Below are 16,841 nucleotides of genomic sequence, written 5' to 3'. Positions count from 1 at the left end.
AACTCCTGAGAGAAATATCTGGCTCTTTGGCGGCCAAATGTTCAGCTTTCTTTACTAGCTAGTTAATAGCTTTGTCTGTCTGCTGTTTGCCGTGGGGCAGGGAATGTAAAGTGGGTTTATTAGAACTTTTTTTGCTGAAGCTCCAGATACATTTTAAGCAATTTAGAGAAAGGCAGATTCAAAGTCTGTTATCCATGTATGAAGAACAAGACAGTGTATTTGGAAGAAATGAAGAACTGACCAATGACAGGAGAGGAGAGGTGTGTGTGAGTGTCTCACCTGCTGGTCATGTGAACAGGAGCAGGTGAAATGAGTGGGCGGGGCAGGTGTGTTGCCTGGCAGGTATGGACCCCCCTTAGCCATGACCACAGCATGGCTCGTCTGATGGACACACACACAAATGCATGCGGGCAGGTACAAACAGACAGACAGACATATGTCCCCATATACAGACATGTGAATGAGATGAAATGGAGTGCTTTACTCTGGTAAATGAATGAAGTCACAAAAAGTTGTTTTTATATAATAGCTGCTCCTTGGACCTCCTAAATATTCCTACCAGTTACATTCTACATGGCTTCAAAATTAAAGTATTTGGAATTTGCTTATGAGAGTATGCCATATGGAACCTTTAACTCTCTAACCTATTTTTACTCAATTATAGCGTAATAATAAACAGTCTCATTGTCTCTATTCTTACCACATTCTGACCAGATCTCAATATGCATATATCATTATTTCCCACCCAATTTCCCAAGAAATGTTATAGAAAATTACTCAAGCACTATTTCATCAACAGCAACTTTCCTCAGCTTGACCCAGACTAGAAATAGTTTTATCTGAAAAGTTAAAAAAGCAAAGAATGTGTCAGAAAGTTGACTGAAATGCCCTGCTGCCTTACTAATACGTGATTTTTTTTTGGACTCTTGCAGCAGCCTATAGCATTTGAGCAGCAGTTGTCTATAGTACAGTACCCTGCTGCTGCAATGACCCAATTTTCCCACAGGGATCATTCAAATGTAATCTATCAAGTTTGCAGCAGCAGCAGCAGCAGCAGGAGCACTGGTTGAGGTGTGTCCTGTTGACTGGTTACCTTGGCAGCGATAGCAGCTGCGGTGATGTGAGAGGAACCATGCTGGTGATGGAGGTGGTTGTGCACATGTTGACCTCTCCTCATGTCCTCCTCTTCTTCATCCTCCTCATCCTCACACTGGGTGCCACGCTCCATGGTGTGCATGTTGGTATTTGTGTCAATGTGCGTGTTGGCCAGCAGAGGGGAAGGGGAGGACAGCTGCTCCAGGGCGGCATGTGTGGATTTAACCCTGACTGTGGCTTCACGCAGCAGGTCAATGGCATGTGGCAGAGCAGGGAGGATAAACTGAAAACACTCCTGGAGAAAACAATACAATGCGGAAGTTAAACTCTAGAGCACTTTCAAACAGAAACCAAAGACTTGACATCTACAGTCAGCTTGGAACAAGTCAACCATGCAGGATGCTGTCCCACTAGTCAGGAACAAACGTCACCTCTCTGTATGTGCAGCATCCCTAAATGTTTTAAAACACTGTGGTGAGAAGATTAGTTAATATTAATTAATATTAGTTAATCATTGCATCATGTCAATATATTGTACTGGTATTCTCCGAGATACTGGGTGTGATGCAAGTAAAGAAAGAATGAGAAATTAGAAAATATTTCATATAAATCTGTGTTTTTGACATGATGTTTTTAACTTTTGTGAAATGTAACCACTTCCTGATTTAACTGTTTATTAATATATTAATAACATTTAATGCTGGGCTAGTAGTATACGGTCGGTTTTCAAGCGTTTTCACTAAAAACAGCTGCCTGCTTTCAAATATATTTTTAGAAACTGTGAATCTTGATACACCCATTTAAATGGAGCCATCTATTATATTTAGTCAGGAAAGCCCTATCATATAGCTATGATTAAACACAAAATGACTGCCAACACTGTGGTCAATTGAGACAAAGAAATAACTTTCTAATAACTTTTGGTTCCCTAAAATTGGGGGGACTATGTACAGAACAAGTCATTTGACTTTGAGTCAAAACATATCAGAGTTGTGACTAGATTCTCATAGTAACTAATAGGTATGACATTCTAGCAGAGTTCTGGGTAAACACAGTTGAGCTAAGTCAAAGAATCCTACCTGAGAGCCCTTTTTGCTCCCTGGCAGGTTGATGATCAGAGATTTACCACGGATACCACACACTGGCCTGGAGACAATGCAAGAGAAAGCAGATTAGAGCAGAAGATACCACACACACTCTAAAAAGGTTAGAGTAAAAACACACTAGCATATTACTACTGCACATCCTGGTGTAGACAGCATGTCTAACTGACAGACAGGGTTCACAGTAGTGAAAACATTAAGTCTTCACCTGGACAGCATGCCTAGTGGTGTAACGTTGAGTGATCCCATCAGCATGGCGAGAGCCATACCCGGAGCCTCTCGCTCTATCACCTCTCTGGTGGCCTACAACACAAAACACCAGGTCTCAGTTAGTTAAGAAATTATATAAGCACTTAGAATATAATATATATAATAATTATGTCTCTTAGTCTCTAATTGTCCTGTGTTTAATCATAGTTCTAATTATTATAAGTTTTGCAGTAAGTGGCTCTATACGTGTGTACCTCAGGTGTAACATCTCGTGGTGCAAAGCCAGTTCCTCCAGTAGTTAGAATCAGATTCAGTTGTTGTTCATCGCACCACTCCAAAAGAGTTTCCTGTACACATGTAAACACACACAAAGTTTACAAATACACGACACATCCTCTTTACCTGGAATACTAAGGGCCCAATAGTCTGTAGTAGCTGGTACGGAGATAGGTTTGTTTCAATATTATTTGAGTGAACAGATCGACAATCCGTGTGCACGGATGCTAAAGAGAAAGATTTGTAAACTCACAAAAGTATTTCGCAAATATAAAACACATCTGCAAATTCACAAATAAATTCCACAAATTGGAAAAATATCTGTGAATACATTAAATTGATTTGCAAATAAATTAAAAGCATTATTTGAATATCTTTAGAACAGGCATTTGTGAATCCAGTTTTTATTTGTGAATGGCAAAGGCATTTGTGGATCTCAATTCTACACTTGTGGATTTGCTTTTTACACAACACACACACACACACACACACACACACACACACACACACACACACACACACACACACACACACACACACACACACACACACACACACACACACACACACACACACACACACACACACACACACACACACACACACACACACACACACACACACACACCATTTGTTGTTTACAGCATAATTGGTGTTTTCTATATGTATAATCAGTTGGCAGCTATTATCAGTTCTGGACATTAGCACTCGCCAAATGTAGGTAGAATTTGGCCGTGGTGTGTAACACAGACTGACTGTACACTTTAGGAGTGGAGCGGCAGAGTGGAGGGACCCCAGTCGTGTCCGAAGCTGGGGCGCCTGGAAACATAACTGCAGGCCACCAAGAGACAGCTGTCATTGAACAAATTAGCACACCCCCGTTCGAACTATTTCCATTTCCAACAGCACTAAAGAACAATGATAGAAGGCTAGCATGGACCAAAGCTGTAAAGAGACAGGATTACAATGGGAAGTCTTGGGAGCCCAAGAAATCTTCGCGGATTTGCAGTGAGCATTTCATGCAAGGAAAACCAACAACTGAATTCCCTGATCCTGAACTCGACCTGGGGTATGTAGTCTATCTACTTGATTTATATATTGACAAATGTACTTTCTATATATTGAATTTTATAATAATTAACAAACACAAGTTAGGTATATATTTATAATATCTTACCCTGCAACACAACTGCAATAAGCACTTATGATATCGCCAGTTTTCTTGACTACGCAGATCCATGCTGAATGTGGCGTTGGGAAATTTTCATTGAATGAGAACATTTTGCTTTCAAAAAGCAATACTCAGAATCTGCGAGAGGACTGAAAGATATTCGTTTCAACCAGCCAGAGTCAAACAGTCTAAATGCTTTGCCTTCTTTGTATTCGTTCAAAGTTCGTTTATGAAACTCGACATCGTTCCCTGGGTGGTCAGATATTAAAAATATTGTTATATCGCTGAGGTATATCGGCGGCCAAGAAGTCATGCTGTTGTTTTCATTGACCCAGCTATCCTGCAATGTCAAGGGATCAGGCACTGAAACTCCACTCGGCATAACCAAAAGCTTAGTCTTTTCTTTTTCTGTGATTGAAATTCTTTCGTTAGCTGTTGGTTGCTCCTCAATGCCCATCTCTGATGCAGCAAACACCCTGGTAATAAGCTCGAGTTTTGTTCCTGAAACCTATAAATTCCGCTTGCGGCAAAATACTTTCAAAGCTTCGACTTTCCACATCTGAACCTCATCATAAGAAAGGAGTTCAGAACTCATTGTAGAGTAGTAGGTTTGTTTACAACATGCTTGAAGAATAAGCTAAATACAATGTAAACACGTAAAGAATAAATCCAATATGGCGGCCCTTGTAGAGTTGGTGCTCACTTTTCTAGTCTTGCCACACCAGCATGCATTGCGATTACACCGGAAGCCCGAAACTCCGAGTCCGTCTATACTCACTGTGTCACATTAACATAATAAAATAAAATAATGAATGCACGTTACTTATTGCTGATAATTTAAAACAAATGTAAACAACTCATTTAGACTGCATGCTCTTACTTTGAAATGCGGAAATTCAACAGATCACGTGGTTACTGAAAATAGAAAGTGGACTTTCATTTTGACCAGCAGAACATTTGGCTGCATTCCAAATCGCATACTTTTTCTTTTTACTTTTAGTACAGCAGCTGCCCTTACAAAGTGTGTACTGTTGCATGCAGTATGCATGCAATTGAGACATACTACTTCGTCCTTACATGGCACCTTGAACTTTGACACTCTTGCTCATACATCTGCTGTGCAAAGGATTGTGGGTCAGAAAAGCCAGAATAGTGGCTTGCATAAAATGTGACCGGATGCAGTAGGACATCCTGGTGTTTTTGGCATACTGCATTTTACATACTATGTATTAGGACATACTATGATTTTTTCTGGCATACTAAATAGTATGGTAGTATGGGTATTTGCCTCAAAACTCTTGATTCACAAATAAAAACTGGATTCACAAATCTTTTTTATTGATATTTGTATTTCAATTTAATTTAAGTTATTTTTTTGTGAAATCTTTTTATTTGCAGATCTGTTTCATTTCAGTGTTAAAAAAGATCGGCCAAGTGTCTCCTTCATACCTGTCAACCCTCCCGTTTTTCCCGGGATTATCCCGTATTTTGAACCTAAGGCCTAATTTTAAAAAGTGTAAAAGTGTCCTCCGGTAGAGCAGGTGGCAGTATTATGTTTAACATTAGCAGAAAAACGTTATCGCCAGTAAACACACAGAAGAAGAAAACAGCAACAATAACACAGAAGAAGACGAAAACATATGGATGAGAGTCACAGTGAACGGGAGATAGATGGAGACGCAGTTGTACCTGCCAAACAAGTTAAAACTTTATGTAAGTACCTGAACAAATGAGAGGAGACCTTCCATTATGAAATAAAAGCAGAGTCGGGCAAACTCATGCTTTTTGTAAAGTGTGCCATTCAGATTTTTAGCTTTGCACACGGCGGAAAAAGCGTCCAAGCACAAGCACGTCAAGAGTCACAAAACATACTGTCACTTCATTTGTGACAAGAACTGTGTCGGAGGTGACCAAGTGACCAGAGCTGAGGAAAAGATGTCGATGCTTTGCGCAAAAAATAATGTAGCCTTCATCTTCTGCGATGATTTCAGTCGCAGTGTAGCGGACATGTTTCCCGACTGACATCGCAAGGAAGTACTCGTCGGGGGAAAACAAAAGCCTCAACTCATAAAAACTCATCAAACATCAAATAAATTGATGATAATAACTAATAAATAAAATACATAAATCTTATAAACACGTCTGTACAAGTAATACATACTTTAAATAAACATGTATTTCCTGAATGTACCCGTCCCTTATGTGTTTACATTTACATTATATGGGTGGGGGCTGGTGGCTGAGAGCTGTGAAGGTATGGATGGAGTCCGCCAAGAAATGTCCTTTATTTTGAAATTCCAATGTTGACAGGTATGGTCTCCTTAAGCAAGACAATCCCTACCAACTCTAAGGTGCTGCTCAGTACCTGAAGAGAGAATTTCCCCACAGGGACAAAACACAGGATCCTATTCTCACAGCATTCAGTGGCTAGAAAATCATTGAAGTGAGGAATTATGACAGGCTGTGTGTTGGATGATAGACGGATGGTCACTGCAACTGCTAATAAGACTTGTGAGCCAAACAAGCGGAGATTCAGGAGGAATTTGCCACCTTTTTTAATCCAGCATTGTGGCACCAAAGCTTGTATCTCGGTTATGAAGTAACTGAAACATTTTGCCAGTGCCAGTGGAAAAGTGTGTAAAGTCCAGACTATTTTCACCACATATTGTGTTGTGTCTCATAGACTATGAGTCATGTGATGGCTAGTGAGCTCAAATTGAACGTACCTTGATTTCATCAATCTCATCTGGAACAATCTTGTAGGCTGCTATGACTCCTCCTAGCCTGCAGGACGTGACAAAGACAGAGTCAGCGTAATGGCAATGTACATGTATAGTGTGTGTACTGTTTGCCAATGCGTGTAAGCAGACCATATGGGGTCAGATCAGTCTCAACATTAATGAATGCACGCAGAAACATTTTATAAATATATTTTGTGATTTATATAAAATGACTCTTTCCCCAAAAATATTTTTCAATGTACACAAAAATTGTTCTAATGAAATATAAATGTAAAATAAATCCACATATATAAAACATAAGGTTCTCAAATGTATTTGATGCACACACAAACATTACTTGTTTCAAATAAATGTAATAGAAATCCACAAATGTATATACAGTATATTTAAAAGTATTTGCAATTTTAACCAAAAACATATTTAGATGTTACATTTATATACAGATAGAGATGCACCAATAGAAAGACAGGTGACTCCATCTCATATGTCCAAGATCTTGATGGTCAAATGTATACACATGATGATTTTAAAAACACACACAAAGCAGCACAGACAGTTACACCGTGTGTCCTAACAGCAATGCGTCCGACTATCGCTCATCTTGTAATATCGCACACTCTGTCCACACTGTGGACACTTTTACGTCTTTTAAACAAACCTTGCACCCATCAGCTGTGCACTCGAGATCAGACTAACCAGTTGAAAAATTAGTGGGATGCCTACTTACCAACTTCCAAGGTTTGCACTTTTTAGACAGTAAACACACGTTTTATATTGTGATAGTTAACCGACTGGAAATGACACAATACAATATAGCCAACGGCAAGTAGGTTGATGGTACCGATTTTCAGCTCCCTGGCGATCTCCCTCCAGCCAGCTGTGTTATGTGACTTTACACACACAAGCATGTGGATGTGTAAGTTTTTATGTAAATGAGATTAGATGTGTTGTCCTATAAATATGTTTCTGGGAAAGTAAAATATGCTATATAAAGTGGGATATTCTGAAATTATTATTAGTAACCTGGAGCACTTTTATTTTGAGATTTGTTTGAGTAAGATTGAGAGAAGCTACTGTAACTTGGTGCAGTTTTAGAGAAGATCTAAGTTAATTAACATAAGTCAATGTTTTATTATAACCATACAATTCATTTTCAATTTTCCACGAAAACAAGTTACAAAAATGTTTCTCAACCACTGCGCTAGAGCCTTGGATCAGTTTGTCATCTTGCCTTAAGCGATAAGATATGAAATTGGAGCCAGCATGATTACCTTTTTCCGATGTGTACGTTAACCTACTACTCTGGAGGCAGATATGAATCACCTCAGTCTTTCCTTCGTTTTTTCCCCAACTGGTGGGTTGTGGTCCAAAAGGTGGTCACGGGACAATTCTGAATGGACCGACCGCAAGTGACTCATCAACGTGTGAGGTATATTAAAAAAATATATTTTGAAGTACAGGGAGTTTCCGGAACACAGCTTTTATTTTGAAGTGCTGTAGAGCTGTTTTGCGGACTGGCTACATGACAGAGAAGGACACGGCAAGCTCCACTGCTTGTGTGTGCGTCCCGCTGTAAATTAAAGAGCAGGCGAGAAAGCAGCAAATAAGTATTGAAAACTTTTCAATTCACAATTGATGAGTCATCTGATTGGCTCTTCTGATCTGCATTTTTAGAGGCCACCGATCAAACTATTAGTTTTAATAATGGTGTATGTATTGTACTGTATGTATTTGGCCAATTAACATGCTTTGCAGCATTTTTATTGTATTGGTCTGTAAGCCATAATATGCACTTCTTTGGTTGCAGTGCTATTTGTTTACTTAGTTTTAGGTAATTGCACTTTCGATGATTCTATTTCATTGTTTTTTAAGCCCACATGCTGTTTAACATTTTGTTAAATACAATTGAATGTGTAGCCATTCATCTTATGTGTGGACCTTAAACAAATAACTAAGACCCTCAGGCTGGACCAGTTGGGAACCACTGCTCTAGTGAGCTACAAAATCGGTAAATCATTTTTTCAGAGATGTTGAGAAAATGTTGCTAATAGCTTAACCTTCTGCTTCGGTTAGTTGTCATGGATGTTGCACAGCAGCGGTATATGTTCCCCGCTCACGCAGATGGCTAAACTATTCGAGAAATGGAGCGAAAATGTCGAGTCAGCGAGTAGGGGTTGACCAATACGGTCCCATTGGTAAAGTTAACTTTCTTGCGGTCCTGGAGAGTGAGGGTCTGTACAAATTCAGAGAAACTTCTATTTTCTTCAGTCCTTGTTAATAAACAACCAACAAAACTTGCTAGCTAGCGTTAGCTAACGTGTTCAGAGAATTATTTTGCCTCAACCTATGCTCCAGCAACTAAAATACATCATCATGTTTACTAACAGATACGGTATTTAAAATATACATACTATTGTATTTACAAACTGCTTGTCATTTGTGAACTTCACTGTCTTTGTGTGTGTTTTTTGAGACTTTAATGTGATCACATAGCATTACATTTGCGCAGTCTGCGATTATGTTTGAGTTATGAATACTTGCTAAGTTAGTGATGTACCATTATGAGAGCACCGCATTTTGCCATACTTCTCTGTGTGAACGCACTTATGCACTCAAAATAGCAAGTGTAATCACAGAAGCACGCAAATTGAGACACAGGCCAGGTTGTCTGTTAGCATTATATAGCTAACTCGTTAGCTAACACTGATATAAATGTTACATCACTAACATAGCAAGCATTCGTTACTCAATCATATGTAATCATGCACGCCAAGACAGTTATTACTCAACTAAGAGCGCCACTAACAATCAGCATGTTGAGGTTGACCTCTGACCTGCGTGCAGCTGAATGTAGATAGTTTGAAGTCTATTCTCCTGTTCACAACTATGGTTCATAATTGCAGACTGTGCAGATGTAACACAATGTGATCACATTAAATCAAACCCTCGAGTCAATGCTTACATTATTGGCTGAAGCAGAGAAACATCTGACTGGCTATAGATATTTCCCTGTTGAAAAAATGTATTTGTTTATTGTGCCATGGCACATTTGTGAACCTTATTTTTTTATATGTGGATTTCTTTTACATTTATGTACAGCAGTGACAATTTTTGGGGAGACAGTCATTTATATATAAATAACAAAATGTATTTGTGAATCGTTCTATGTGCATTCATAAATATTGAGACTGATCTTACTGCACACTAGACTGTGTATGTATACTCACAGTGAGGGATCATGGACCAGGTCCTTCAGGTTGACTCCACTCCTGTCCTCAGCCAGGTTCCTGAAACAGCTGTCACTGACTGAAAAAGAGAGAAGTTCAGGTTACAGAACAGAACACCTCTGACGGGATGAATATGTTGCAGTTTTACTACCTAGTTCAAATAAAACTGATCACCAATACACTGGTTGTCTACAAAGAGTAGAACCTCAGTTGATACTAATGAGACATTTTAATGGAAGTTCACACATGTACACTTAATTAATGTTATTGCCCAGAATTTTGGGCCTGGTTCTGAAAGAGATAGGATGGCTGTTTCTCCCCATTTCCAGTCTTTTATGCTAAGCTACGCTAACCAGCTGCTGACTGAAGCTTATTATTTAATGGACAGATAATTTCAATCTTCTCACTCTTTAGAGGAAAGCAAATAATCGTACTTCCCCAAAAGTCAAACTATTTCTGTATATTATGTACACATTTTATTCAATTTAACCAAACTGCGAGTGTTTGAAGGGTGTATCTTGTGGTAGGTTTGTCCTATAGTACTTTGCACCCACAGATAGAACCTCTTAAAATAGTGTGCAGTAGTGCAACAGTGCTGCATATTTGTGTGTTTTTAGATTAATAAGATATATCAGGGTTTGGATATATACACAACACTTGTTTGTTGGATCAACTCATTGTTGGCTTGGGTCTTTTAATGGAATTTGTTGACAATACTAAAAATATAGAATTTCACCTTAAAGGCTGAAATTCCTCTAAGAATGTATTCCTTAAAAAGGGACAGTTCTGCAAACTGTTGATTTGGATGCATCTAGCAGTGCAGTTCCAGGTGATTAAACACTGATGAAAAAAATAGGGTAGGATTATAACATATAGTACATATTATATAATATATGTTATACTACTACCCTCTTATATTCCATTTCTGCTAATAGATCTTCATAAATACTACATACTGGCCCTTTAAGTGGTTTCCCGTTGGACACTGCCCTCTCTGGTAACGCCATGGCCTGTGTTTGAAGTATTTCCAAAAGTATTTCGGCTAAATTTAGCACACCTCATACAGTGTGCAGCTTTAACCTGGCTCCTTCTGCTCAGTAACCACAAGAGGAAAATCTCATATCTTTGGTTTCCCTGCTGATTTATCAGCCTATGTGACTTTGGCTAGTAGAATCAAAAGTTCCTATGTGTTCATTATCAATATTATTTCATATTTTCAACACCTTTTGCTCCGTTTATGTAACCTTAAGCATGCCTCAAGTATCCATTTTCTAAACTACATACTTGACCCTAAACATGATCTTACTCATCAGCTAAAATGTCAGACAAAACACATATTCACACATACATCACATGGATGGGTTGGGAACGTGTGTTAACATGTGACAGGAGGTTGTGGTTGTCAGCTGTATGGACAGCAGGGTTAGCTGCTGTTAGGCTAGCCGAGATGCTAGCTCATCAAAACCACGACAGACTTCCCAGCCAGCTGCTGGGGCGCATCCTCTTAGCATTATTCTCACGTCTTCCCCTGCCTTGGCAAGGAGGCAGCAGTGCTACTGGTGACTGGTGGCTGTCACACGACTGTATACTGGTCCCAGTCCTCCTCCGCACGACTCAGAGGCGAACATCAGCTGAGCTAATTAGGGAAGCTGCTAAAACAACCTGCACAACAGAATTAATTTCGCTTAGGCAGTGCCTTGCCTTCTAAGTAGCTTTTAATAGCCACCAAACGCACGATTTATGATTAATACATTTACATTTCTGACTAAAAACAGTCATTAAACCCACATGAAAAGGCCGTCAAAGGAACCATACAATAAATGATAATGAAGAGCACCCTCAATAGCGGGCAACATAAGGGATCCGCAAAGGGACATGAATAATGCAGCTCATGTAGGCTCGGTATCGCTACATTGCTAGAAAATATAACGTTCACTTGCATAAAGCTACCAACATACAGCACAGCAAAATCGGAAAAATGGTGGTTTTGCCTTCAAAATAAAAGCGCAAATCTTAGTTAAAAACTCATTGTAGCACTTGCTCGCCAAGGAAAAGCACCCTAGTTTTGAAAGTCTTTGCTGGGCGTCCTTTTTCCTACTGTCTCACTTGACGCTGATTAAAATATCTTACTAATGTTACAATGTCGTGTAGCGATCTAGTACATAACTGAATATGAAAGCCAATTTTCACATGTAAATATATACGTTATAAACGTCACTACAGAATGACAAATAACGTCGTTGCAAAGCCAATTCCACATCTGTACGACCTGTCAAAAGGCAGGCAGCTAACGTTAAAGCAATGACAGTCAACGAATCCGGTTAGCTTAGCAAACTGGCTAACGATAGCTAGCTCGGCAGCGAAGACAGCTCGTATCGTGACACCGACGTGCACAGGCAACCGACGGCAAAACGCCACAGAGGTGCACTACTGAGAAGTATTTTATCGCATTTTATCAAACAGTGTCCTTACCCGTTAGAATCCCCACTCGAGTCTGATGGTCGTGGTTGGTGAGCACCATCCCGTCTGCCGCCATGTTTACAACCTCTGTCTGCACTGTGCCGGCACATACATAGAAACAGTGTGGTGGTGTGCGGGCTGCTGCTGCACCTCTGGAGGACGACTCTGTATGTGTGTGAGCGTGCATGTCCTTTGGTGTAAGTGTCCTCGTCCTCCAAATAATAAGTGAAGATTTGGAGCCGCCTCAAAAAACACTGGTAGACTCTAGAACACCAGGATCTGGTACTTTGTGAAATCCCCAAATTAGAGTAAGGTGACCTATTTGTGAAATAATAGGTCTGGTCAGTCATCAATCAATGCTCCATTTTGTAGAAAACATTTTCTAATTGTAGATTTTGTTAGAACAAGCATAACACCAGCAGTAGAATGTATCCACTGTATAAAAAAAGGTTAATTTCTAGTCATCTTTTAGGGAACATTTGGACCTTGACATCCTACACATACAGTAAAAAGGATGGGCAGTGGTGGACTTTGGCTGTCTGAGGGGCAGGGGCAAAAAATAAAAAAGGGCACCAGCTGCAAGCAGTGGGGCACCAGCACACCTTTTCTGGCATGTTGTGCAGCTTATATGGCACTATCACATTTTCTCCACTAGAAGGGCACCGTGATAGCTTTATTATTTTTTTGTTCGAACAAGGGGGCACCAGGGGGGGGCAATCACCTGAGTCAACCAGTCGGGATGGGGATATAAGTATGTGACAGCAGGCTATGGCTGTTTGTTGGATTGTCAGTGATCAGCTTCTTGAAGTTATTTTTATTTTGAAAGCTGTAATCTGAATGTCAACCATTTCTAAAAAGCCCATCTATATACTCTCAGGGAGAAAAAAGTTTTGGGGGAAATATTGTCATATGCCTTGGGAGGAGGAACTACAGTATGTGTCATGTGATAGATGTGTGACAGAACACGGTGATCGACTGTAGAATCAGCATGCAGATAAATTACTGCTAGTGGAGCAAGTGGCTGCTGTGGGACTGGGACATACTGCTCCACTAGTGAGTTAGGGCCACCGTCTCTTTTTGACCTGGAAAAAAATAAAACATTCAAATGCAACTGCTAATTATGATATCTTTAGTGTACATGAATGAATCACAAAAAGGCTCAAATGTGAAATATGTGCTTATGATTAGGTTGGTCGTTTTTTGATAATACAAATAATCAAATAAAATACAATTTATTTATATAGCCCAATATCACAAATGACACATTTGTCTCAGTGTGCTTTACAGACTGTACATACGACACCCTCTGTCCTTAGACCCTAGCACCGCACAAGGAAAAACTTCCTAAAATAAACCAACAATTAAAGGGGGAAAAATGTAAACAAATAATAAAACAAAAAAAGGATGAATCCAGGATGATGTCAAAAAGGCTTAACGTGGGTGTCAGGCAGGACCAAGGCAGCAGGCACAGCAACAATTCATGATCCAGACATAAACTTTATCAGCGGCAACAAAGTGAAGAACAAATATAATTTAAACAACTATTACAATTATTTTGGGACCTAATAACATAATATGGTAGTGAACAACAGGGCTCATGAATTAATTAATTAATTAATTAATTAATTAATTGGACTACTTAAATTAAATGTATTCATACATACATACATATTCGTTTTTTATTTTTAAGAATGACTTTTTTTCTATTTCTATTTTTGTGGGTATATGTAATATGATGTCTTTAGCTGGTTATTGTCAAGTAGGCTGAGAAGACAGTAAGCCTGCCCTGGTCTCAGGATGGGTAACAACAAGTTGAAGGTCAAACAAACCCATGCTGGATAACAAAGAGACTCAGTAATATAGGCGCTATGCGCAGTATGTATGTTAATTCTATGTATAAGTTTAATTACTGGGTTATATGTAATACTTGATATAACCATTGCATATAAACTCATGTGTGTGTGTAAAGATAGAGGCCCTATCTAATAGATTAAAATAGTTGTATTATTCAAGTGGTTGTGTTATTCAAGTGGTTGTGTTACAGTGTATAATTATGATGGAAACCCAAAGTGAGTGATTCCCATGGAGAAAGTGGATAAGAAACATGTTATCAGTGCTGCTAGGCAGCATGTGTGAGAGAGAGAGGACGAAGGTGGGGACGAAGGTGCTGCAAGCCAAAACAGCATGTGTGAGAGACAAAATAAAAGTGTGTGGAACAGAGAACTACAAAGCACACACACACACCAGAGACGTGAAATGGAGGACTACAAAACACACACACACACACACACACACACACACTAGAAGTGTGTGAGACAAAGAGAGAGGGAGAACAAAGGTGGGGGCGATTTTATTATAATTAATCAGACTTTATGAAATTGTTTGTATTGTTTAATCAATTTAAACTGTATGCCTTGCCCCTGCTTTAATACTTAAAGAATTGTGGACATTGAGAATTGATATCTTTATGGGGTATTTACAAAGGTTTGGAGTAATTAATACCTTGATGGTTCTGACAAAGGTTTTGTCTAGCAAGCAGATTAAACATGTCCCGGTGGTCTATTCCTGACTGCTAACTACACCTAGTCGATACCAAGTGTACAGGTCATAGAGGAGAGCTGTCAGCGACAAGCATGACTGGTGGTACCACTGAATTCACAAAGCTATTTAGTTTAGTGGAATCATCGGTGCAGTGGGATAGACGTTTGTATATAGACAGTAGACACTGAGAGCTGGTCGAGACTCACCCCTGGTCTCTTAGGGAGTGATCGACGCGGATCTAACAGTATTCACTAATAAAAATAAATTAAAAAAACATTCTTGTTGTGAGTGTAATTGTAACTATGGGTAATTTGATATTTTTTAATTTATGTAATTTCCTCCTTGTGTACTGTCACTATAAATGGTTATGGTAAAAGCCACATTTCAGCCAGCCATTTTAAATGCCTAGAAAAGAGCTGAGTTGTTCATTAAGACCTCCAAGTTGCACAACATTTTTCAGCTTCCAAATGACTAACAGACTACAAGAGAGAGATTAGCAGCCAGTGCACTCAGAAATTCCAGAATTGGAATAGCTTCTCTACTTTGGGTACATATAAATATATTTACAGTACTTTTATAAAAATGGTACCCAATAACATCTAACATTTAGAGTCACAATAACAGCTGACAAAACAAAGACAGAGCACAGAGACAAAAGCAACACAAGAATACTTATTACAAAATGGACAGCTCTACATAATGGCGTAATAAATCATTTATTAATGTAATGAAGTCATTTATTAAGAAAAAACTCACATCTTCAAATTGGGAATATAATGGGGATGTATAACTCTCTATTAGAATATTAATTCTTTACCTTTAAGAACAAACCAAGTCAAACAGTTAACTTCCTATGTAGCCTTTGGTAAAGGCCTTAATGTATTAATTCATTACTGTTCTCTTTCTTAATATGAATCAATAAAAAATTATGCTAAAATCACTGTCTTGTAAAAGCCCCAACACAGCCATGACTCACACAGGTCTTTTCACTTGCCTGATTAGACCTATTTAGACACATCTCACACTGTCCCCTATAATTGGCTTGACAATGGATAGCCTTACAGTTTCACAAGTCACAGAGAAATCGAAGGGTGATCAATCCATGTGAAAAATTCAAGTTAAACTGCACATTTCAATCTATTTGTACCTTTATTAGGACACAGAGTTAAATGATGTCATGTCAAAGCTTCAGCCAATGTAAACCCGAGCAGAGGTTTAATCAGCTAAAACTGAAAATATCTGTGTAGTCTTAAAATAATATTGGAGCTTGTATCTCTGATTTTAGTTATGATGGCATTTCTCACAACATATATAAGTGAGTAATGTACTATTACACTAATGCATTATTCTTCTTTACTCTGAACCAAAACAAAACCATAGTCATGATAGCCCCAATAATAAAACTCAAGACGGACTTTAACTATTCAAACCAATAAAAATACTTTTTCTCTGTGTCATTCCATTTTATTACACATAACTTAATTTCTGAACTTATTTGTTTGGTTTCTTTGCATGTGTGGATTGCATGGGTTGTTACCGACCTCTGATGAAAATTTCATGTCAATAGCCCCTTTAGAAATATATTTAGTGAAAAAATGGTGACGTGTTCAATACTTATTTTCCCTGCTGTATAAAAGGGAATGCTGCAAAACAGCTATGATAGCTCCCTCCGTTTTGTTTTTGAGGTCTTCTATTTCTTAAAAAAAACGTTTTATATTTTCATAATAAAACTGTGGAGTGAATAGCAAAAATTATACTTATGTTCTTTCTTGGAAATTGTAGTTTGACAAAAAACTTGAGATCCACTTACTAGTTTTTTCCCCCAATATATGTGGTAGTAACGTGATGGAAGTTTACCACAAATGATCAAACTCCATCCACTGATAAAGACAGTGTTTTTGTTGTTGGAAAACAAAAACAAAGCTGGGAATTGAGTTAAAATGATTTTGTCAATAATACTAATACTATATCAGTTCAGTCTCCACTGTAGATTATTTTATAGTCGCTACATCTTGAC

At 38.6% G+C, this 16,841-nt stretch overlaps 1 protein-coding gene across 5 annotated transcripts in view; it reads right to left on the bottom strand.

The window, feature by feature from the left end:
* gphna (gephyrin a) overlaps positions 1–12,481 on the bottom strand; it is a 35,589-nt gene extending 23,108 nt beyond the window's left edge. For 2 of the 5 annotated variants that reach the window (XM_029460384.1, XM_029460383.1), the window contains exons 1-8: positions 12,296–12,481; positions 9,824–9,902; positions 6,582–6,639; positions 2,663–2,755; positions 2,407–2,501; positions 2,175–2,241; positions 1,094–1,390; positions 280–381 (exon numbers count right to left, since the gene is read on the bottom strand). In XM_029460384.1, the coding sequence (XP_029316244.1) occupies positions 280–381; positions 1,094–1,390; positions 2,175–2,241; positions 2,407–2,501; positions 2,663–2,755; positions 6,582–6,639; positions 9,824–9,902; positions 12,296–12,470 (966 nt within the window). In that variant the 5' untranslated portion in view covers positions 12,471–12,481. The remainder of the gene's footprint in view (positions 1–279; positions 382–1,093; positions 1,391–2,174; positions 2,242–2,406; positions 2,502–2,662; positions 2,756–6,581; positions 6,640–9,823; positions 9,903–12,295) is intronic. The other 3 variants (XM_029460380.1, XM_029460379.1, XM_029460381.1) reach the window with 3 other exon arrangements.
* Between the last annotated feature and the right edge of the window lie 4,360 nt (positions 12,482–16,841).

The sequence above is a fragment of the Cottoperca gobio genome, chromosome 22 (assembly GCF_900634415.1).
Source record: "Cottoperca gobio chromosome 22, fCotGob3.1, whole genome shotgun sequence".
Lineage (NCBI taxonomy): Eukaryota > Metazoa > Chordata > Actinopteri > Perciformes > Bovichtidae > Cottoperca > Cottoperca gobio.
The sequence above is the reverse complement of the archived record's forward strand: the minus strand, read 5'-3'. Positions and strand labels throughout refer to the sequence as shown.